Source organism: Tachysurus fulvidraco, chromosome 1, assembly GCF_022655615.1.
Source record: "Tachysurus fulvidraco isolate hzauxx_2018 chromosome 1, HZAU_PFXX_2.0, whole genome shotgun sequence".
Lineage (NCBI taxonomy): Eukaryota > Metazoa > Chordata > Actinopteri > Siluriformes > Bagridae > Tachysurus > Tachysurus fulvidraco.
Genome location: NC_062518.1, coordinates 47,365,189 through 47,388,853, shown reverse-complemented (window position 1 = coordinate 47,388,853; position 23,665 = coordinate 47,365,189). Strand labels below are relative to the sequence as shown.

The following is a 23,665-nucleotide window of genomic DNA, read 5'->3' as shown; positions in this document are numbered from 1 at the left end:
AATGATTTCACTATTTCTTATTATTAGGTATTAGATATAGTCATCTTAGAATAATAATAATAATAATAATAATAATAATAATAATAATAATAATAATAATACAATTGTGTTTTTGTTTTGCATGGGTTTGACCAACCTCCATAGCATTTTTCTATAAAGCTCACTGTCTTTGCTCCTTTCTGTTGATTGCACTAATCTCAGGAAATCTCCTCTAAAGGACGTAGGGTTGTAAGACTGATCAGACATTGGAAGAGATTCGACATCGCTTCTTCATCCAAATCTGCAAAAAACAAATCGTGTTTCGAAACAGTGTCTGGGCAAACAATAAATGGAGGCTAGTCTCCAACAATTAGCATGGTATTTGCATATGGCTAATTTAATCTATTCACGCTCTTTTGTTTGTTAGTAACATACCCAAACAGTATACCAATGAGCAGAATCTTCCAGCATGCTAGCATTTACATAATGCTAATCAGTGGCCATTCACTTTCATTTGTATTTAATCAAGATTGCCATTTTTGGCTCAACCCTTTAAAAGACTACCTACTTAATTAGCATTATAAGATTCAGCTAATCAAAATGTCACCCAAACATCACGTTAATATACAATCTAACAATGTATTTTTGTATACTCTGCACTTGTGTAGTTTCTTTTATTTATATCCAAGGCTGAAACTCGCACACAAACCCACTGACCTCTAACAGCAAGGAGGTTGAATCATCTCATTCTGCAAGGGATTGTGGGAGTGGAGAGTTGGCAGGGTCTCCTACCTCTGCAATCTGAAATGAGACTTGTAGAACAGTCTGAAGTTTTTTGTTTTTTTTTTAAACCGATGCATTACTTGCTTTACTTTTAATACAATGGATATTGACTTATTCCGTCTCCTTCTCTGTCCTTGACGCATTATCATCTCTCTTCACTAGTAGTTTCCTCATTCTTCCCATTGCTTTTTCTTTTTTTCTTTTTTCCTTCATTCCCCTAAGTATATCATCTCAGTGTATTTCTTAGTCTCTATTAGAGAGCTGCACCAGAATGAGGACTCATATGACTACTGTGTTCTGCAGGTATCCACAGTAATGGGATCCAAATTAATATATCTTTGCAGTGGAAGCGGGGCTGGTTGCAGTCTTTTCAGTGCTCTTATTATAAAAGATAATATAAATATAAAATATAAAATGAAACATATTATCTCTCTGCAGATATGGTTATGATGGCAACCCACGTACAACTACTAAAGAGTTGCGACAGATAAGGATGGGAAGCAATTGGGGGTGGTTCGGGGGTTTATGGTTGAGTTCAGAATAGTGACAGATACATAGCGATTGAATGCAAATGAGCTAGGGATAGTTTTTAGTACTTAGGCCTGGGATGTAGGTGTGTCGGGGATGGTGTTGGTGTACATAGGGATGGGATGTTGATTAAGAAGGGATTGTGTCAGTGCATAGGGAGGGGAATGTAAGATGTGTAGGGGATGGTGTTAGTGATCATTATAATGGGACATGATTGATGCACATAGAGCCAGGCTGTAAATGGTGTGGATAATGTGGGTAGACAGAGCAATGGGTATTAGACAGAACGGGGATATCAGTGGTGCAAAAAGTGAATTAGTTGGAATAATATTGAAGGACAAGGAGAAGGAGTGGTGATGGTGTTAGAAAAGTTGAGACTAAGATAGTGATAGTGGTATAAGGGCACTTGACATTGGAGTGGGGATAATAAACTTATCTATATAGAGATGGGGAGGAATGCTTTTGGAGTATATAATGATAATGAAATAGATGAAATAAGAGATGGGTTGGTGTGTGCAAGCTGTTGGGGGTACATAAGGATAGTGTGGGTAAACCGATTGGGTACAAGGGAATATTGTGGGTAAACCATTTGGGTACAAGGGGATATTGTGGCTAAAGAGTCAATGTACATAGGGATGGCTTGGGTAAAGTGTCTGTCTTCTAGGGAATAGTGTGGGTAAGGTGTTGTTGTACATGGGGATTGTGTGGGTAAGGTTTAGCCATACATGGGGATAGTCTGGGTAGGTTGTTGGTTTACATGGGTATAGTGTTGATGTTATTGGTGTACATGGGGATAGTGTGGGTAAGGTGTTGGTGTACATGGGGATAGTGTGGGTAGGTTCTTGGTGTACATGGGGATAGTGTAGATAGGTTCTTGGTGTACATGGGGGTAGTGTGGGTAAGGTTTAGCCATACATGGGGATAGTCTGGGTAGGTTGTTGGTTTACATGGGGATAGTGTGGGTAGGTTCTTGGTGTACATGGGGATAGTGTAGGCAAGGTGTTGGTGTACATAGGGATAGTGTGGGTAGGTTCTTGGTACATGGGGATAGTGTGGGTAAGGTTTAGCCATACATGGGGATAGTGTGGGTAAGGTTTAGCCATACATGGGGATAGTCTGGGTAGGTTGTTGGTTTACATGGGATAGTGTGGGTAAGGTGTTAGTGTACATGGGGATAGTTTAGGTAAGGTGTTGGTGTACATGGGGATAGTGTGGGCAAAGTGCCAGTGTACATGGGGATAGTGTAGATAAGGTGTTAGTGAACATGGGGTTAGTGTGGGTAAGGTGTTGGTGTACATGGGGATAGTGTAGATAAGGTGTTAGTGAACATGGGGATAGTGTGGGTAAGGTTTAGAAATACATGGGGATAGCCTGGGTAGGTTGTTGGTTTACATGGGGATTGTGTGGGTAGGTTCTTGGTGTACATGGGAATAGTGTTGATGTTATTAGTGTACATGGGGATAGTCTCGGTAGGTTGTTGGTGTACATGGGGATAGTGTGGGTAGGTTCTTGGTGTACATGGGGATAGTGTAGACAGGTTCTTGGTGTACATGGGGATAGTGTAGATAGGTTCTTGGTGTACATGGGGATTGTGTGGGTAAGGTTTAGCCATACATGGGGATAGTGTGGGTAGGTTGTTGGTGTACATGGGAATAGTGTTGATGTTATTAGTGTACATGGGGATAGTGTGGGTAAGGTGTTGGTGTACATGAGGATAGTCTCGGTAGGTTGTTGGTGTACATGGGGATAGTGTGGGTAGGTTCTTGGTGTACATGGGGATAGTGTAGATAGGTTCTTGGTGTACATGGGGATAGTGTGGGTAAGGTTTAGCCATACATGGGGATAGCCTGGGTAGGTTGTTGGTTTACATGGGGATAGTGTGGGTAGGTTCTTGGTGTACATGGGGATAGTGTAGGTAAGGTGTTGGTGTACATGGGGATAGTGTAGGTAAGGTGTTGGTGTACATGGGGATAGTGTAGGTAAGGTGTTGGTGTACATGGGGATAGTGTGGGTAAGGTGTTGGTGTACATGGGGATAGTGTGGGTAAGGTGTTGGTGTACATGGGGATAGTGTAGGTAAGGTGTTGGTGTACATGGGGATAGTGTAGGTAAGGTGTTGGTGTACATGGGGATAGTGTAGGTAAGGTGTTGGTGTACATGGGGATAGTGTAGGTAAGGTGTTGGTGTACATGGGGATAGTGTAGGTAAGGTGTTGGTGTACATGGGGATAGGGAGTTAAAAAGGTACATGGGGTGAGGTACAGTAAGTGAAATGCTGTAAACAATGTGCTGTAAATAGTCATAAGGACATCACTAAATGTTTCACTAATACATTGGCTTTTACTTGACCTCTACTGTTTCTTTTGCAGGTGTTGTTTTATTCTGTGTGATTGCTGCATCATGTTTCCTGAATTTTATTTTTGACATGTGCTTATAACTTCAAAATCTTTTCTAGAGTAAGATGTGTATATTTGAAAGAGATGCTCTCTCTCTCTCTCTCTCTCTCTCTCTCTCTCTCTCACACACACACACACACACACACACACACACACACACACACACACACACACACACACACACACACACACACACACACACACACACACTTCCGCACTTATGACTTGAAGTCTCGTTCCCCCAGCAGGCACCCAGTCTGGTGTATGTAACCAGACTCCGAAGGGGATCTTCAATGACATTCTCTCTAATGAAGTGAAGACCTCTAGATTACCACATTTAATCAGAGCACACTGCTCATGCACGGCCAGAAACACGCTTTTAAAATGTTTTATGAGTGTACTGCATCAGTTATGATGTAAGTCATCTGACAAAATGCAGCTGGAATGCAGCACCATCTGTGGTTTTGTAGAAACTAACCGTATCGTGTGTGTTTATCACTGACCCCAACACTGCAGATACTGTGGTAGAAATATTTGCAACAATGCGAATCTCAGTATTAAACAAAAGAACCATCATGGTGGTAGACATATATAACAATCTCAGACTGTAATAAATAAAAATTCAATGTATCTCTTTCTTTCTTTCTTTCTTTCTTTCTTTCTTTCTTTCTCACCATAGCCAGACTGTCACCTTCACCTCCACCTGAGATGGGCCGATAACCCGTACGTATCTGGGACGGTCCACACGAAAGACTCCGCCCCCGGCCTCATCATGGGTGCAGGTCAGTGTCAAAAGGTTAACACGGAAACCTTTCCACAGTTTAAACAACATGTTTAAGGGACAAGTTCATTCCAATTGTTGTCAGGCATGCATTTCCAACACAAACACAGGGTTAGGGTTAGGGTTAGGGTTAGATGATTCTCGTTGCCTTCTATTCAGGTTGGATATCGCAGGACATGTGGACAGTTTTTTTCCGTAGCCTCTGTATAGTGTATTATAAAGCTATAGCTCTTTATTTTAAGGACTAATTAAAGTGTTGGTGAGTTCTTTCCATGCGTGAACAAATATTATGAAAATATCATTTTAGTAAAGAAAGAATTAAAGGTGTAACTGCTAAATAATTGATCTCAGACTTCATTATCTTGCAGAAGCTGACAAAATTAAAACTTAATGCGTAATCAAATTCTGAGTAATCAGAGGTGTAGGATGAACGATCAACATGTCGACTTCAGTGTAAAATGACACCCGTGCAATTAACATGGTTTTTTCATGTGAACATGTTACTGTGACTCTTCTGTAAGAGTAGTACATCTTTCCTCTCTAATGCATACATATGCTCTTCCCTCGCTCTCTCTCTCTCTCTTTCTCTGTCACTTTTTCGTCATCAGCATATGTTGCTTCACAGGAATATTATTACATTTTGTTCAGCTTCAACGGTTTTCCACTACATACAGCCTTTGATGTCAAACGGCGCCCCTGGCCATGTACTCTCAGCTTCCTGTATTAAACGAGTGTCCTCTTTTTTTTCTCTCTCTCTCTTGCTTCTTCTTTCTCATCTCTCTTTTACTCTCTGTGTGTTTATTAATCACATAAAAGGTAAAAATCGCACCTTTGCACTGAATTCAAAAAGGAGGAATTAAAAAGCAGACATACCCCACTGGACTGTAACAGTCTCTCTCTCTCTCTCTCTCTCTCTCTCTCTCTCTCTCTCTCTCTCTCTCTCTCTCTCTCTCTCTCTCTCTCAGGCAATCTTGGCTCTCAGTTGGTTGAATATAAAGAAGAGATGTACATCACCAATGACTGTGGGAAGACCTGGAGACAGGTGAGGACATTCTATAAGATACATTTATAAAACAAACCAGAACAACAACAACAACAACAAAAACGGACAAACAAAAAAGAGTGATACAACTTTCTAAGGTTTTTATATCTCCAATGGCACAACCATCCGGCATCCAGGCTTACAGTCCATAATCCATGAGCATCCTTCATGTCAGGGAAGAAGCAACAGCCATGCTAGCTAATCATGTATAAATAATGGTGATCTCCTCAAATAATCTATAATGTAGCATACAGTTGGAAAAAAATCTGTGGCTGAATTCACATCATCCATCCATATCTCTCTCCCTCTCTCTCTCTCTCTCTCTCTCTCTCTCTCCACTTTTTCATTCTTGCTACATCAGCCTTCTGCTTCCACAATGACTTTTATCCCCTTCTTAATCTTTTCCATTTTCATTTTCATTTCCACAGTGTAACTCTGATTAGCTCTGCAAATATAAACGTTCCCCCTGCATTCTTCCGGCTCTCTATCTTCCTCTTTTCTTACTGTCTGTCTCTGTCTTTCTTTCTCATGCTGTTAGGGAATAAAATTGCTTAGTACTGTTGAGTCCTGAATTCTGATTTGTCAGAAAGTGTTGATGAGTTTTCTTATTACAGTATTATTAATGCACCCCTTCTAATATGTCCTAATATGTTTCCATAGCAACAGCGCGGGCTTATGTGTCTATTTAAGGTTTATGAAAGGAGTCTCTAGTTTCAGTCCTTTAGTAAAAAGTACAAGGTGGAATTTTTAAATGAATACAAATTGGAATTACTGGTAAATTGCTGGGCAAGTCATAATTCCCAGAACCGGCCATTCATCTGGGAATTCTGCTGCCTGATTGTGATTGGCTAATATCTCACTGAAGGACCGGTGCTGACCTGTGGTAATTGTGCACAAAGTCTGTTGCACAAATCATCTAATCATCAAATCGCTAATCATCAAGCCAGAGGAGACCTTCAGAGGAGACAGAATGATCATGACAGTTCCCAGGTGTAGAAAAGGAAAGAGGTGATTGTAGTGATTGTCTTTATGGTTACAGCAGCGGCTCTTTCAGGTGACACAGATGCTGTCGCTGATTTTATGAAGCTTAATGTTTCGAGGGCAGAAGTTTGGATGTAGTTTGGGTGGAAGTACCATGAACACAACCTGATCCGAGTTTGTATTTTCTCAGGTGTTCGAAGAGGAGCATCATATCCTGTATCTGGATCACGGTGGCGTCATCGTGGCCATCAAAGACACGTCCATCCCGTTAAAGATCCTCAAGTACGTACTCTTTTCAAGTAGCTTTGCTTCTGCACTTTGGAGCATAAAATCTTGCTCTGATGTTAGTTGGTGTGACAGAAAATTAATTAGACGAACAGATTAGAGGGGAGATTTGCCTTGAGGCACAAATCTTGTACAGCATCAGAGAGAGAGAGAGAGAGAGAGAGAGAGAGAGAGAGAGAGAAGGAATCCTCACTTATCCTTGTTCCACACGTTCGACCCTAGAGAGACTCTCGAGTAAATTCATCTTCTCACTCAAGAGGCTCTTCTCTCATTCTTTTCTCCCTCACTCTCTCTCTCTTCCTTTGATCCCTGCGTTTTTTTTCCCTTGTTACTTATTTAAAGAGACTTCAGTATCCGTAAGATATGAACTTCTGTCCGGTCTGAAAGGAAGAACGATGAAATTCCCCTGAAAAAAATCCCTTAAGTAGTCATGAGGCTTTACAATACATACACACACACACACACAAAAATGTCAAACCTAGATTTGATAAAACCCCAAGACTATATTCAATACTCATTCCGCTCTAGCGCATGCGGCATGGCAGGCGATACCTTTGTGTGTTCACGTGTTTACGTATTAGTAGCATGTTGCAGTGAAGCAAGGGATAAAAAATGCAAGAGGTAAAATTACCATATAGAGAATGAGAGCATGTGAGTCACAGCTTGCTTTTCTTAGCTCTTGTCAGATGAGCTGGAAAGCAGAAAGCGACCCACGACTCCGTCAGCTAGCGTTCATTCCGATGGAGACGAAGGAATGACGACGATGGAAATGATATTTCACCCTGAGCATGTAGAACTCCAGGAAACAACAGCAATTAACTTACAAGCTTATAAAGAGATTAAATATGGCATCAGAGGATAGGTGTTTAAAGTTTTATCACGACGTTCAATTGAAATGCATGTACAGTGTTCACGCTGGGACCTTTAGCAATATCTGCTGCATAATTAATATCCGGACGATTTGTGCTGGAACTGCAAAAAAAAAAAAAAAAAAAAAAAGACAAGTTGTGAACGCTGGAACCTTGTACACCCAGAGCTGGGATCATCATCTGCTCTGTGTAGACGGATGGGAGGAGCTATCAGGGGAAGCTGTGGTTTAAATGAAAAGCATAAGACGAGAGCTGCTACGATACAAACTGCAGGGTTTATTTTTTCGAAATAAGATGCTGTTCCTATGGAGACTTTTGTGACATAAGGTACAATTTACAGCTGACATTGCTGGCAAAAATAAGACGAAAAAAAAAACCCAGAGTTATTTTAGCGCATCTTGGCCAGTGGGGCACTTATTTCATTTTCCATACAGTAAGTGTTCATGTGTCAAATAACAGTACGAAGTACAGAGTGACTGCTGTTTCATAGCCTGTTATGCTTCTATTTTTAGGTACCTAGTTCACAGCACTTTATTTTCTGATGGATTGCAAATCTAGATTATTCTGGAATGGGATTGACCATTGCGTGTGTGGTACTGTTTTACACGGACGTCTTCATCGTTTTTGTCTGTCCCGATTGGAGAAAATTACAGGCCGAACTATCTACTGTTGTCAGGACTCTTGACTGTTGCTACATGCTGTATTTAGTCATGTATCAGTGACCCTCATCAAGATATTAAAAGACAGAAACAAAAATGGATTTTATATATTTTTGTTTTGTTTTGTTTCATAGTGCTGCCGGAGCTTCGGTTCACCTCAAACTGAGTTAACACCCAGGGTCCCTTCTATGCCTCAGTGCTCCTTTGAGCACTCAGACGCCATGTTGTGAATGAAGCGTGATTATGTAAACACACATAGATCGGTGTTTGTACAAAACACAACCCTCTAGAGACTCACTCCTCCTGTGGTGACAGTGTTGCAGTCCAGATTGACGTCCTCCTGATCAAATCGATCCAAACACGGACTTTGATGTTCAGAGTCCTTGTAGTGTCCTTGTTCTTATTTTCCATAAAGTCAATGTGTATTGTGGGAGTAACAAACTAGGCTCATTCACAAAAGTCAAACACTCAAAGGTCAAGACCAGGAACATGCTAAGCAGACTCAGGGGAAAAAAGGGAACTAATGTTCACACCTAAGGACATGATGTTTGATAAAAATTTAAACCAATAAAACAACAAGTTATACATACACAAACATGTCTCTGGTGAAGAGGATGATAAAGAGACCCGATTATAATTCAGGGTTGAGGGAAAACCCAAAACCAATACTAAGGCAAAATCATATCGGTGGTGATAGTCGCTATGGGAACCATGACTCGGACTGTAACAGGTCACTGATGAATGCTGTAGGTTGATTATATTTAGGAAAGTAAGCAAAGGAAAACAGCGAAGGTTAATGTGAGATGGTGTGAGTCCAGGACAAACGTCGGTGTCAGTGATGTAAGATGATGCAGATCGATGATTTAAAAGTACAAGTCAGTAATTTAAGCAGTGCAGGTTAACGACTGAAGACAGAGACAGTAACGTTGGCAAAGGGTGACTGTTTTCATTTTCTGAAGTAAATCAGTGATGTATGATGTGGTGTGTTTGCAGGTTCAGTGTTGATGAAGGACGTACGTGGAGCATTCACAATTTCACCAGCACGTCGGTGTTTGTAGACGGCTTGCTGAGCGAACCCGGCGATGAGACCCTGGTTATGACGTAAGTCCTGACCTCTCTTCCTTACTATACATTCAAAGACAAAGTTCCATTCATCTCATTTTATACAGCTGAGCGATTGAAAGTTAAGGGCCTTGCTCAAAGGGCCAACAGTAGCAGTTTGGTGGTCCTGGGATTCAAGCTCACAGTCTTCGGATTACTAGTTCAGTGCCTTAACCAGCGAGCTTCTGATGGTCATTTCCTCACTTGCCCTGTTCCACACTTCCTGTGTCTCACCTGCTCCTCACATTTGTTTGTATTCATCTCTGAATGTCTTCTGGCACACTGACCTGTCTTTCATCCCTCATCTCACACGCCTCCGATTCACCGGTGGTGCAGTTCCATATGAGTCTCTTCTACTCTGTAAAAACAATTAGAATTTTACTTCTCCACGCTCTAAGCTATCCTTCTGTACATTCTTTCCTTCCCCATATTTTTAGTTGTTCTCCAGCTCAATCTGCCCCATTTCCGTCCATCCCTCACATTATCTTGTTCATTTATGTATCCATATGAGCCACACCTACACCAGTTTGTCCTTGACCACCATCTGTCCTTGAATTCAATCTGTTCCTCACCACCTCTATGTCAGGCAACTATACCACCTTCTTTCTTTTCTCCTTCCCAGTTTGCTCTGAGAGCTGTCTGTCCATCACTATCACCGCAATCTGTCTTATAGTCACCTTCTCTATTTGTCCGCCAAATCCATTCGGTTCTTGCCTTTAGCTGTCTGTCCAGTATCATCACTTCATTTGGTATTTCTTTCTTAACTCCCTATCTGTCTCTCACTTCCATCTAGTTCTCAGGTCTACCGGTCTATCCATCACTATCGGCTTCATCTAGCATTCCTTTTCCTACACGTGTCCCAGAGAGCATCCACCTGTTCGGTGGTAGATAAACTACACTTTCAACCTGTTTTCGATTTTGTCTGTACCCGTCAGCAGTCCTTCCTACACTTCCTTCCCATCACCTGAATGTGTGTCATCCTCACCTGTCCCTTATCTCCATCCAGCATTCTATCCCTCCGCTCCCCGTCCTTCACCCGCTGCTCGTCCATGCCTGTCCTTCAGTTGAATCACTTCAATCGCTTCAAAAAAAAAAAAAAACTTAAAACCTGCAATGCTCAAGGATCAAATCAACATCTGCTGTGATCAAAGCAGCAATCAGTTAGCTACAGAGCTCTGATGGATTAGACTCTAGCTCGTGTGCATGTTTGCTTTTCTGGCTCCAAATCCAACACAGTGTAGCATGCTTCACAGCGGGAGTCCAAGAAACCAAAAGTGTCTGGAAGACTTATGATTTTCAGCACTGCAGGATTCTGGAGGACTTGATTGGGGTCATCATGGATAACGGTCAGTGAAAGGAAGACTTGTTCAATGAGGTGTGTGCGTGTGTGTGTGGATGATGTTTGATGGCAGGTGTGAAACGATTTGCTGCTGGGATTTCGATTTTTAGTGATGTGGAACTTGAGCTGATAATGAAAAATTGGGGCAGATGAAATTGCACCGACGACAACAAGAGTGGAAGGAGATCTCTCTCTATCTTTTTGGGTTTAGCTTGTTTGGCTAGTTGGCAGAACTCTCGAGAAAGACAACAGCATGTACCAATGTGGGTAATTTCTCCATAACACTGAAATGTGCCAAAGATTACTTTTTTTTTAATTTATCAGCAACATATTTGTGGAATGATGTGCAATGTCTACACAACAAGCTACTTCCAGTTCTATACGTCTCAGACTGGAGGGCAGTGGTGGCTCAACTGGTTAAGGCTCTGGGTTGTTGATTGGAGGATTGGGGTTCAAGCCCCAGCACAGCTAAGCTGCCACTGCTGGGCCCTTGAGCAAGGCCCTCAACCCTCCCTGCTCCAGGGGTGCTTTATCATAGCTGCTACTGCACTCTGACTCCAACCTCCTCAGTTGGGGTATATGCAGAAAAGAATTCCACTGTAATGTATATGTGGCGATAATAAAGGCGTCTATGCCCCTGTTCTTCTCCTTACTCCTCTGTACACGTTCCATAAACATCTCCATACACGTGCCGCATCTGCTGTACACGTCCTTGTGAACCGGCTGTTACTATAGAAACGCAAACGAGTGCAAACCTGCTCTACTGTTACAGAGAATTAATCAACACCTTCTGACCAATCAGAGTCCAGAACTCAGCAGCTCTGTGGTGGAACTCTTATCCCAATGGAATATTTAACAAATGATTGTCAGTTTTAATGCTGATATGTTACAGTTGAGCACAGCCCAGTGTAGTGAGGTTTTTGGCTAAAGCTTTAGCAGTTATTTTAAGAGAGATTTAAGAGCAGAAACTTTGGCGCTGAGATGTTTTGGCCCTGGGCTACAGTTCCTACTGCATTTCTACTGTACTTGTCCTGTGACTAAATATATGTGACATTTACGACGTCACGCTTTCAGTGTAGTATTTAACGTTCTTCATATTTATCTGAATTTTTTTCTCGTTTGTTAAAATAGTTTCGAATAAAATGTGTTTGAAGTATCGAGGTACATTCAAATATAGACATGGTTGTTATGGTTACGTAACGTTGTTTTAAATATAAACACTTTGAGTTCAATTTTACCAGTAACTCAGTAACATGAATTATTTTATTCATACTCCAAAGTTTAGTTCCATGCCTTTATTAAGCAATCATGCTGATGCAGTTTATATGTTAGGGATTTAACCCCAGTCCCTGACAGCACGTGTTGCTGGGTTATGCTGTGTAGGGTCTGTGTTATATTGGACTTTCACCAGTAGAGGCAGAAAGGGGACTGGGGAGGAGATGTTTTAGGAGATCTCCATTTTCTGAGAGTTAATTAAACTCCTGGTGGTTAAACAGACTGCATTTGTTCTCACAGACGATTCACTCAGCCCTGATGTTGTCTGTTTTAGCTCTAATTCCTAAATCTAGAGCGCCATCATGTGGCAGATTTTTCCTGTAAAGAAACACAGTTCTTTATTACACTGTGGCTTCTGTGTGTGTAGTGTGTTTGGTCACATTAGCTATCGTTCAGACTGGGAGCTGGTGAAGGTGGACTTCCGCCAGTCATTCCCTCAGCTGTGTAGCGAGGACGACTACGACTCATGGAAACTCACTAACCTGCAGGTAACAACACCTCTTCTTATACCTGTCTGTCTCTCTGTTTACCTGTCTGTCTCTCTGTTTACCTGTCTGCCTCTCTGTCTGTCTTGTCTGTTTTCCTCTATGTTTACCCACCTGTCTTCCTCTATGTTTACCTGTCTGTCTTCCTCTATGTTTACCTGTCTGTCTGCCTCTCTGTTTACCTGTCTGTCTTCCTCTATGTTTACCTGCCTGTCTGCCGCTCTACCTGTCTGTCTCTCTGTTTTCCTGTCTGTCTTCCTCTATGTTTACTTGTCTGTCTTCCTCTATGTTTATCTGTCTGTATGCCTCTATGTTTACCTGTCTGTCTTCATCTCTGTTTACCTGTCTGTCTCCATCTCTGTTTACCTGTCTGTCTTCCTCTCTGTTTACCTATCTGTCTGTCTCTCTGTTTACCTGTCTGTCTGCCTCTATGTTTACCTGTTTGTCTGCCTCTATGTTAACCTGTCTGTCTGCATCTCTGTTTACCTGTCTGTCTGCCTGCCTCTACGTTTACCTGTCTGTCTGCCTCTATGTTTACCTGTCTGTATGCCTCTATGTTTACCTGTCTGTCTTCCTCTATGTTTAGCTGTCTGTCTTCCTCTCTGTTTACCTGTCTGTTTGCCTCTATGTTTACCTGTCTTTCTTCCTCTATGTTTACCTGTTTGTCTGCCTCAATGTTAACCTGCCTCTATGTTTACCTGTCTGTCCCACTGTTTATCTGTCTATCTGCATCTGTGTTTACTAGACTGCCACTGTTTTACCTTTTTACTCATCTGTCTGTTTATTTGTTTCTGTCTTCTGCTGATCTCTCTCTCTGCCTCTTCCTGTCTGTCTGTCTGTCTGTCTGCCTGTCCACCACCTTTTCACAATCTATCCATCTTTATCTGTTCATCATTCTTTTGTTCTGCCCCTCTTTCTCTCCTTTCTCTTTTTCTATGTGTCTGTCTACTTCCTGTCTAACGGTTGCTGTTCTTTTGTCTTCTAACAGGGAGAGCATTGCATCATGGGACAGGAGCGAGCGTACAGAAGAAGGAAGGAGTCGTCTCTGTGCATTAAAGGGAAGAGCTTCACGTCTGCGCTGACGGCTAAACCCTGTCAGTGCTCGGAGAAAGACTTCAGCTGGTACTGAGCTCACCGTCTGCCTCTGAATAGCAGCACATTTCACTTTGCTTTTATTTCACACCACTCCTCTTTTACTCAACCCCCAGCGCACGTTTTCGCACGCAGATCGGTGAAAAGATGCAGGAGCACAGGGAAAAATGTGGACGCGTCTACTGTGTGCATTTTTTAATAGCACAGCAAAGTCTTTCCAAAAACTGAACCGAATTTAAAAAACAACAACAAAAAAAAAAATGCTGAGTCAAACTCAACTCTCATTTATCGCTTGGCCAATCAGGTCGCAGATTGACGGAGGGGTGGGGGAGGGGTCTATGCAAATGAAGTTTTAAAGTTTTTTTAAAAATAAAATGACATTTATGATTGAGCGAAAATGAAGCAGACCATCAGTCATCTATGTATTTATAATAACTAAGTATTAAACTAGCTGACAGTTTAGTGTTGCTATGGTTACAGTGTGTTTGTTAATTAAACTGTCTTCTCTCAGTGCTACAGCTGTGTGTGTGTGTGTGTGTGTGTGTGTGTGTGTGTGTGTGTGTGTGTGTGTGTGTGTGTGTGTGTGTGTTGTAGTGATTATGGATTCGAGCGCAGCCTGAAAGCGGAAGGTGATCGCTGTTACCACGACTTTTGGCACGATCCTGAAGTTCCACCCGAAAACTGCCATTTGGGACAAACCTTCAAGATCAGCACGGGGTAACACACACACACACACACACACACACACACACACACACACACACACACACACACACACTCTTCAGGTTGCTTGTTATATTATTCTACCTGTATGAATATACATGAATATACTGCACAGATCTTTGAATATTCAATCATATGCAAATCCAAAAGAAGGATTTGGATGCAAAGATGCCTGTACTTTTGTTCTGGGACATGCAAACACCTTGATTGTAAACACACACACACACACACACACACACACACACACACACACACACACAGACACACACACGTCTTACTAGAAGTACATTCTAAACAGAAATCAGCCACTATAGTGAATACTAATGAGATTCTTGTGTGTGTGTGTGTGTGTGTGTGTGTGTGTGTGTGTGTGTGTGTGTGTGTGTGTGTGTGTGTGTGTGTGTGTGTGTGACTGTGTGTATGTACAGTTCCAGTTCCATGTCTAACCCAGAGTGTGTGTGTTTCTTTCGCACAGCTATCGTAAGCTCACCTCAAACGCCTGTGATGGCGGGATAAATAAAGAGGAGAGCGGGAAGCAGCACGCCTGCCCTCTGATGCCCCCCAGAGGCCTACAACTGCGCATCAAGGGGCAGATGCTTACTGTAGCACCTGGTGATGACATCACCTTCATCGTCCATCAGGAGCAGGTGAGATGTGGTTTTTGTAGCTCAGATATAAGGACAGGACAGATGATAGAACAAATCTGTAATATAAATGTATATATAATATATAATGTAAAATGTTAAAGATTAAAAGAGATTAAAAACCAAACCTTTAATCTACCTTGAAAGTTCAGGACACGCCCCCTATTTGTGACTCTAGTAAAATTCTACACATCTGACATGATGACTGGTTCATATATTTAAATGACATCACACCCTGAAACTTAGCGATCTGAGTAAAGATATTAATGAATAAATCATTAATAATCTCTATAGGGAAAAAAGGCACTTCAAAAAAAAGGAAAGTAAGACGTGAAAAATATAAAATACATATAAATTATAGGTAAAAAATAATTTTAAAAAATTCATTTACCTGTGAAAATGGGGGAATTCATTTGAATTCAATTCTGATAATTATATGTATTAAAGGTGGGGTCTCCGATTTTTGAAAGCCAATGTTGACGTATAAAATCACCAAAACAAACACGCCCCTAACCCAAACGGGTCCCACCCCTGTATCGATAGCTCCGCCCACACATACATACATACGTAACCCTGGCAACTAACAGAAAGAAATGTGTCTTTATCATAGCTGAAGGGAAGAACAATACGATTGTAGATAAACAAACAAGCAAAAATGCCACACAAGCATAATGATGTAAAGGACAAAGGCATATATTAGTTCTGTGTAACAAAGCAAAACCAACGTTACTCACCTATCGAGAAGGAAAAAGCGCCTCGGCATCTTAAGTAAAGTCGGCCACATATTCACAGGTCGGAGTTTCCCGAGTCGATAACTCCTGAGCTAAACGCTGTTACTACACAAAACGCGGTTGTAGCTGCCTCTCTACATTACTACGATAGAAAAGAGGTGTTATTTGTGTAGTAACAGCGTTTAGCTCAGGAGTTATTGACTCGGGAAACTCCAACCTGTGAATATGTGGCCAACTTCCTGCTCCTTCAGTTCTCTCCAGCGCTGGAAAGCTGATCCTATATTAACACGTCCTACTTCTTGTCCTTATCGTAAGTCTTTCTTCTCTTTCTTTCTTTGTTTTTATCCTCCATGTCAATGTTAAAACCGCTTTCTGCTAATGTCACACATTCGCACTGAACACTCTCTCTGGCGCATATGGACAAGCCCCGCCCCTTTCTGCTCATTGGCTACACGTTAGTTTTGATTTTTGTTTTGATTTTTGTTTATTATTCGACCTGACTCAGTTTTCTGAAGCATTTCTCAAAAATCGGAGACCCTGCCTTTAACTGTGACATTAAAAAAATATGTTTACAAAATGTATCAATTTAAATCTGTGTCAAATATGTCAAAATAAATTAATTGTAAAAAAATAATAATAATAATTTAATTAATTAATTAACAGTGTTAATGATCATAACTGCTGAGGGACTCAAATGATTTTCTCTCTCTCTCTCTCTCTCTCTCTCTCTCTGTCTACCTCTCTGTCTCTCTCTCTCTCTTTCTCTCTCTTTGTGTCTACCTCTCTGTCTCTCTCTTTGTGTCTACCTCTCTGTCTCTCTCTCTCTCCTTCTCTCTCTTTGTGTCTACCTCTCTGTCTCTCTCTTTGTGTCTACCTCTCTGTCTCTCTCTCTCTCTCTCTCTCTCTCTCTCTCTCTTTGTGTCTACCTCTCTGTCTCTCTCTCTGTCTCTCTCTTTGTGTCTACCTCTCTGTCTCTCTCTCTCTCTCTCTCTCTCTCTCTCTCTCTCTCTCTCTCTCTCTCTCTCTCTCTCTCTCTCTCTCTCTATGTGTCTAACTCTCTCTCTCTCTCTCTCTCTCTCTCTCTCTCTCTCTCTTTGTGTCTACCTCTCTCTCTCTCTCTCTCTCTCTCTCTCTCTCTCTCTCTCTCTCTCTCTCTCTGTGTGTGTGTCTACCTCTCTGTCTCTCTCTCTTTGTGTCTACCTCTCTCTCTCTCTCTCTCTCTGTCTCTCTGTCTCTCTCTCTCTCTCTCTCTCTCTCTCTCTCTCTCTCTCTCTCTCTCTCTTTGTGTCTACCTCTCTGTCTCTCTCTCTCTCAGGGTGATACAAGCAGTACCCGGTACCAGGTGGACCTTTCTGACGGCGTTCGTGCTGTTTATCAGAACTTAACGGTGACAGATGAACCGATTCAGCACCGTTACGAGAAGCCGGGGATTTATCGTGTCAGTGTGAAGGCGGAGAACGCAGCCGGTGGCGATCAGGCCGTGCTGTACATCCGGGTCACACGTGAGTTGTAGCCAGATCCTCCGTGTTTTACCCATAATGCAGCAAAAGTGCTCAAAATTACATTTAGACCCTTAATTGAGAGTTTATGTTAACTGTTTTTCCCCTTTTAGCTATTGATCCCTTATGTCTTTTGACTGAAATAAAATACAATACAAAATAAAATAAACCATTTTTTTTTTTTTTTAAATTATTATTTCACTGATCTTTACTCTGCCGAGCGACCGAGCAGACAGATGAGTGGAATCCCTTCTTCTTGTTTGTAGAACCTCTACAGGAAGTCCACTTGGAAGTGGTGCCCATCGCAGGAAGGAAACAGGAAGTAAACCTGACTGCTGTGCTGCTTCCTGGGGACTCGAACTTCACCGTCTTCTACTGGTGGATCGGAGAGGAGCTTCAGGTGCGTAAAAAAAAAATGTTCATAGCTGAAGCTCTCCTGATGAAGAAATCATTTGGTTTTAACAGCATTATTTAATATATAGTCTTATATGCTCAGATTTATTATTTATAGTATTTGAGCCTGGTCTCATAGTAACGTAACACTGCTTGTCCAGCCGAGGCTGACGCTGGAGAACAGCATCCTCACCAGCTTCTCTGATGAAGGTCAGATCTCCGTCACCGTCCAGGCATCTAATGGACGCTCCACGGTGCAGGACAGCAAAACCGTACGTGTTTACGGTGAGTTCATGTTTCTACATTTAACACATATCTCACACATTCAGTATAAACACAGGACACAGGAATAAAACAATGCAATAACTGACGATTGTTATTAGATTCCTTAACATCACGTCTCAACACACATCTTATACAAGCTATTTGTTTAACCTCTGTCTAAAACAATCTCTGATCTGACACCCAAGTCTCCTTCCATACATGTTACACAAGCAGAAAACTTCACCAGTTCACCGATTTCACAAGTTTTTTCAAGTTCATCTGTTTATGGTCTCTGGAAGAAACTATGTAATTTTTGTTTTTGTTTACAAAACTGTTTTTGTTTTGTTTTTTTTGTGAATTTTCTTTTAGTAAATGTTTGCTTGTCGTCATGTTATTGAGAAAGCTTTAACCATGCACTTCCTGGTTTGTCCACTGGGTGTCACTGTGAGCTAAACTTAATCCGTATAGAGCAGACTCGGGGCAGAAATGAATATTTTTTAAACATGATTGTTTAACTGACCTCAAAATCATCTTCTTTAAAGAAGAAATAAATCTAACTAAAGTCATTTCTTTTTCAGCTTTAGCATCGGCACCTTTTACTACTAAGAAACGCACTAATATATGAGAAAGAGGGACAGGAATAAACCCAAATCTAGAATCTAGACCTATAACCTAAGGCCTTTCTTCTTTTCAGATCATTTCCAGGTCATTCCGCTTGGATTCAGTCCGAACTTGGATCGCTTCAACCCCAACATCCCAGAGTGGAGAGAGGACGTGGGACACGTGGTCACCAAAATGCTGGCCAAGGTTTTTCACCACACACACTTACACGCACACACACACACACACACAGACTACTGACCGGTTTCCTGGATCTTTGTCCTTCCAGATCACTGGACTTCCTCAGGAATCGATGGTTGCCATGGTGAAGCCTGGGCTGCCGACCAGAGCGGACTTATATGTGTTGCCCACAGAGGACACACCCACCACGAGGAGCGGGTTTGCCAATAAGGTGTTGATCTAAACACACACACACACACACAAACTAAAAATGCCCTTATGTCAGAAAGTATCATATCAGGAGAAGATAAAGCGCTAATCTTGGTTAAGGCAATGGCTATCTCCTAGCTCTTACTCTTAAATAAGCTGTGTGTGTGTGTGTGTGTGTGTGTGTGTGTGTGTGTGTGTGTGTGTGTGTGTGTGTGTGTATTGTAGCGTGTGTCCACCATAAAGCAGGCACTAAGAGAGAGTAATGTCAGCTTCGTGGTCCGTGGTGGACTGAGAGTGCTGGTGACTCTAACAGATCTTGACGCAGGTAACGTAACAAAGCCGTCTGATTATATTCCGTAAAGATCAGAACTGTTTTCTATCAGAAAGTAATTCTGTATTCAGAAGAGTGGTTTTTTTTTGTGACATCAATGTTTACATCTCCTGCTTTCACACAAACGAGAGACACATACGCCATCCATAGCTAACGCTGATCCAGCGGAGGAACAGCGCCACCTTGTGCTTGTGCCTGATTTACACAGCAAGGACAGATTTGTCTCTCGGCCAGTGTGAAGGTAGAGCTGTGTATAAAGTGTAAATGATTCCTGGTGTGTTTTTAAGGGCTAATAACTAGCGACGTGTCGTCCAGAGCGTCCGCGAGCGGTGGGTTTTTAATCCCAGTCTCCTGTTTGACTCCTTTTCCTTTCTGTCCTCTAATCTTTTGTCTCATTTAAGGAGTTTCCATCAGCACTGCTGCTCACATCCACCGAAATCTTCACTCAGGAAAAATCTCCCTGGATTTCCTAAACGAGTCTAAAATAAATCAGGACTCTGTCGATACGTAATCTTACACTGAATTTTAGTGTTAAACATAAATCTGAGCTGCTCTTTAGGTGAACAAACACTCGGAGCATCGCAGAGAGCAGAAATGGGTTTGATATCAACATTTACTCGGAACATACAAACAACTGTGTGGAAAGAAATAACACGTAGATCTTTTCTGTGAAAATATCGCCTCGAGTATTGTAGAGAAAAACAGAAATTGTGATGAAACTCTACACATTCTTAAAGTCCTGAGTGTCTACTTTAATACGAGCTTCATAGACTGAATGGAAGTTCGGTAGGAATGTTGGACGTCCTCTAAGATCCTTTGGGTGCAGTGTGATGCTTTTTTTCATGCTGTGTGTGTCGGCATGTTTCAGCTCTTTGTGCGCATGATAATAGATATATATATAACGATGATGGAAAAAGTGTGTGTGTGTTTGTGTGTGTGTGTGTGTGTATTTCTTCATGCTGGAAGATAAAGTACAAAACTCCTATCATTTAGACTCTTTCATACAGTATCTGTGTGTGTGTGTGTGTGTGTGTGTGTGTGTGTGTGTGTGTGTGTGTGTGTGTGTGTGTGTGTGTGTTCTCATTGGCCACAGACTCTCGGATCGGTGCTGCCAGTCCCGGGTTCTGGGCTTTGGCTGGCATTCTTCTCATCACCTTCATCAGTACAGGACTCTTCCTCCTCTACAAGTTTAAAAGGTACATTTTCACCTCATTTTTTATTCCACTTCTGATCAGTTAATATCATTAATATTTATGATGATCAATTATACAAATGAACAAATCCATGTAAATCTGAACTAAGACTCGCACCAAGTAGCAGAACCTTTAGTACCAGGAAACTGGTTGCTGTTTGAGATCTAAACCAAACAGAGGAACCTTCAGGAACCAGCAAATCAGTGATGTTTCCACCAGATATTTTGTCACATTTACTGACATCATCGTTCCTATTACATCATCTCCAGACGGTGGCCTTCAAATAAAACCCAGAGTTTCCTTCGGTTCCTGGTTAAGGAAGCTCTTGTTGAAGATGTTTCCTTAACTGCTGATCCCGGTGTCTGATGCCATGTCGTGTCGTGTCATGTGACTTTCGCAGGTTTGATAGCAACGTAGCTGGGAATTAAACTCATAAATGTTTCTCGGTATTTAGCAGAAGTCTGAAAGCCTCACAGAAGAGTCGAGACAATCTTCAGGCTTAACTCTAAAAAAAAAAAAAAACATATTTCATAATGCAATAAAAAAAAGACATAAAAACCACTCCACATATCTGCGTTCTGATCGGTCCGAAGGATATTAGTGCAGATTTGTTTAGATCATCATTTCTATAGCAACAGCTTGTTCACAGTTCCATGTACAGCAGATACTCATCATGTTTAAGTCATAAGCCAGAACAGGAATCGTTCGGTTTTCCTGGATGTTCCTATAACAGCGTTTTGTTCCTCAAATCCACATCATTCCACACCGATGGTTCTCCGATAAGTTCACATCACATCTCTTGTTAATCCCACGTTCACGGCTTCTTAATGATCACCAACCATTCTGGCTTTTCAGGAAGATGCCGGGACGTAACGTCTACGCACAGATGCACAACGAAAAGGAGCAGGAAATGACCAGCCCTGTCAATCACAGCGACGACACACAACACATCATCCAGGGGGAGGAGTTTATCGACGATGACCTCGACTCACAGACTCTGGGTAATGGACGAGGTACCGTCACACCTTTTGACTTTATTTTTAGAAGTGATGCGATAAAGCAACTCGATGGTGGTAAAAAAAAAAGCACACAATATACCATTGAGTCGATTTGCACGTGTTGCTTCGCCCACCAGATGTTCACAAGAATCCATACAGTAGATAACCTGAAAATTCTTTGACTGTCGCTGGATAAGTGTGTGTTTATATTGTCTGGAATCTAGCGATAGCTCGTAAGGTGATTTGTTTTCAGAAGCGCTGACTCACACTTAGGGCTGTTTAATCTCCTGACCAATCAGGTTTCAGGTTGAGGGAAATGTGAGATTAACAAACATAGTGGATAAAAAAAAAAAAACACCTGTAGCAGATAGGTAGAAACAACTTCCTCATTATTTATTTCATCTGAATTACCGAAGTGTCGTCATGGTTACAGTGAGTGCATCACATGACCCGACCGTGTGAAAGTAAGTTTGTTCAAAAAAGTGTTTTTTTGTTTTGTTTTGTTTTATTTATTTTTTTTAAAAGGCAACCACTCAGGAGTTGTGCTCAGCATCACATCGAGGGAACTGCACGGATACCTGAGTAGCTGATGATCTTTAGCTCCGCCCACCAGAACGGAGGCTGCCTTTAACTCCACACACCTGAATGGACAACGCCTTTTAGGCCACACCCACATGTGACCCTAACACGCCCAGACAGGAGGAACAGTGAAACTGCACATATTAATCATCAGCACAGCAAAACCTCTCTAACCATCTCTCTCTCTATTTCACACACACACATAACACACACACACACACACACACACACAACACACACACGCACGGCTTTCCCCCTCTATTCATCCGTTTATTAAATGCTCAAGAGAATTGACACACACACACACACTTTATTCTTCTCTCTTTCCTTCCTGTCTCTTGGGATGATGGGACATCTTCAGCACTTTCACTTTCACTGATGCCCAGGGACCATTTTTACTTCCTGTCATGTGACTGGTCGATGCACTCTGATTGGCCGTCTCAGAGAGAATATAGAGGTCACGTTTTTTTTTAGATGTCTGTGGTGGTAATTGTGGTGTGATATTTTACCTGTTTCTTTATAAAGTCTCATACATTTTGTTCTTTCTTCCATCGTTTCCTCATTTGTTTGAGTTGATGTACTGTAGAGCTCTTTTCTTTCTCTCAGGCCTGAGCGAGTGGTGCTGCTGTGGTCTGAATCCATGAGTTATGTTATTTTTTAAGATTGGCGGTGAAGATGTGGTTAGAGTTTGTGGAAATGACCAAGATGAGCATGGAATTCAGGAGTAGCCATGTTTATCCATACAGCCAAAGGGACAAGAATTCCCTATCTGTAATTTCTCTTTTTTTTTTCATCCACATTCTCAGCTTCTGATGCAATAAGAAATCACAGGATTCTGTCCTCTACTGAGTCAAAAAGAAATAGAAAGATCTTCCTCACTTACTGTGTGAAATTCAGGAGAAACACAGCAGGGTTTTTCTGGGAATTATTAAAAAATATGGATGGCAGGATGACGGACGGAGACTAAAGCCAAAAGTCCTCACAAGACTTTGTTTGTTTGTTTGTTTGTTTGTTTCTTTTGCTTTACAATGCTAAAGCAAAAATCCCCCAATGCATTTGTTTGTTTGTTTTGCTTTACACTGCTAAAGCAAAAATCCCCCAATACATTTGTTTGTTTGTTTTGCTTTACAATGCTAATTGTAAACAATGCTAATGCTAGTTTTGCTTTACATTAGTTTGTTTGTTTGTTTGTTTTACTTTACAACACTGCAACACAAAGCCCTAATACATTTGTTCGCTTGTATGTTTGTTTGTTTGTTTGTTTTACTCTACAACACTACAACAAAAAGCCAAGATATTTATTTGTTTGTTTGTTTGTTTGTTTTGCTTTATAATTCTATAGCAAAAAGCCACTAAGCCACTTTGTTTATTTGTTTGTTTACCTTTACATCACTGTAACAGAAGCTCTCCGAAGACATTTGTTTGTTTGTCTTGCTTTACAATACTATAAAAATGCCCTTGCCAGACATATTCGGTATTTATTTTGTTTATTTCCTTGTGTTTAATTGGTGATTGTTCTTGTTTGTGGTCTTACTTTGGAACTTTAATTCAAACTAAAACAACATAAAAAAAACTTAAGACACTTGAGACATTTGTTTAATTTTGTTATAGAACAACAGGACAAAAAGCTCACAAGGCATTGTGTTGGTGTTGTTTTATTTGGCTGGTGGGGTGTTAGGGTGGTAAGGGACAAAAAAAAAGTCTCCAGAGGACATAAGACATTAGCT

General features: G+C 41.4%; 1 protein-coding gene across 1 annotated transcript in view; it reads left to right on the top strand.

The window, feature by feature from the left end:
* sorcs2 (sortilin-related VPS10 domain containing receptor 2) overlaps nt 1–23,402 on the top strand; it is a 199,707-nt gene extending 176,305 nt beyond the window's left edge. Inside the window, exons 11-27 of the mRNA XM_027145523.2 lie at nt 4,364–4,466; nt 5,431–5,507; nt 6,679–6,770; nt 9,295–9,402; nt 12,384–12,504; nt 13,490–13,623; nt 14,188–14,310; nt 14,792–14,963; nt 17,007–17,193; nt 17,457–17,590; nt 17,745–17,868; nt 18,542–18,654; nt 18,737–18,859; nt 19,063–19,162; nt 20,262–20,364; nt 21,217–21,374; nt 21,885–23,402. Coding sequence (XP_027001324.1) covers nt 4,364–4,466; nt 5,431–5,507; nt 6,679–6,770; nt 9,295–9,402; nt 12,384–12,504; nt 13,490–13,623; nt 14,188–14,310; nt 14,792–14,963; nt 17,007–17,193; nt 17,457–17,590; nt 17,745–17,868; nt 18,542–18,654; nt 18,737–18,859; nt 19,063–19,162; nt 20,262–20,364; nt 21,217–21,374; nt 21,885–21,949 — 2,037 coding nt within the window. The 3' untranslated portion in view covers nt 21,950–23,402. The remainder of the gene's footprint in view (nt 1–4,363; nt 4,467–5,430; nt 5,508–6,678; nt 6,771–9,294; nt 9,403–12,383; nt 12,505–13,489; nt 13,624–14,187; nt 14,311–14,791; nt 14,964–17,006; nt 17,194–17,456; nt 17,591–17,744; nt 17,869–18,541; nt 18,655–18,736; nt 18,860–19,062; nt 19,163–20,261; nt 20,365–21,216; nt 21,375–21,884) is intronic.
* Nucleotides 23,403–23,665: the final 263 nt, after the last annotated feature.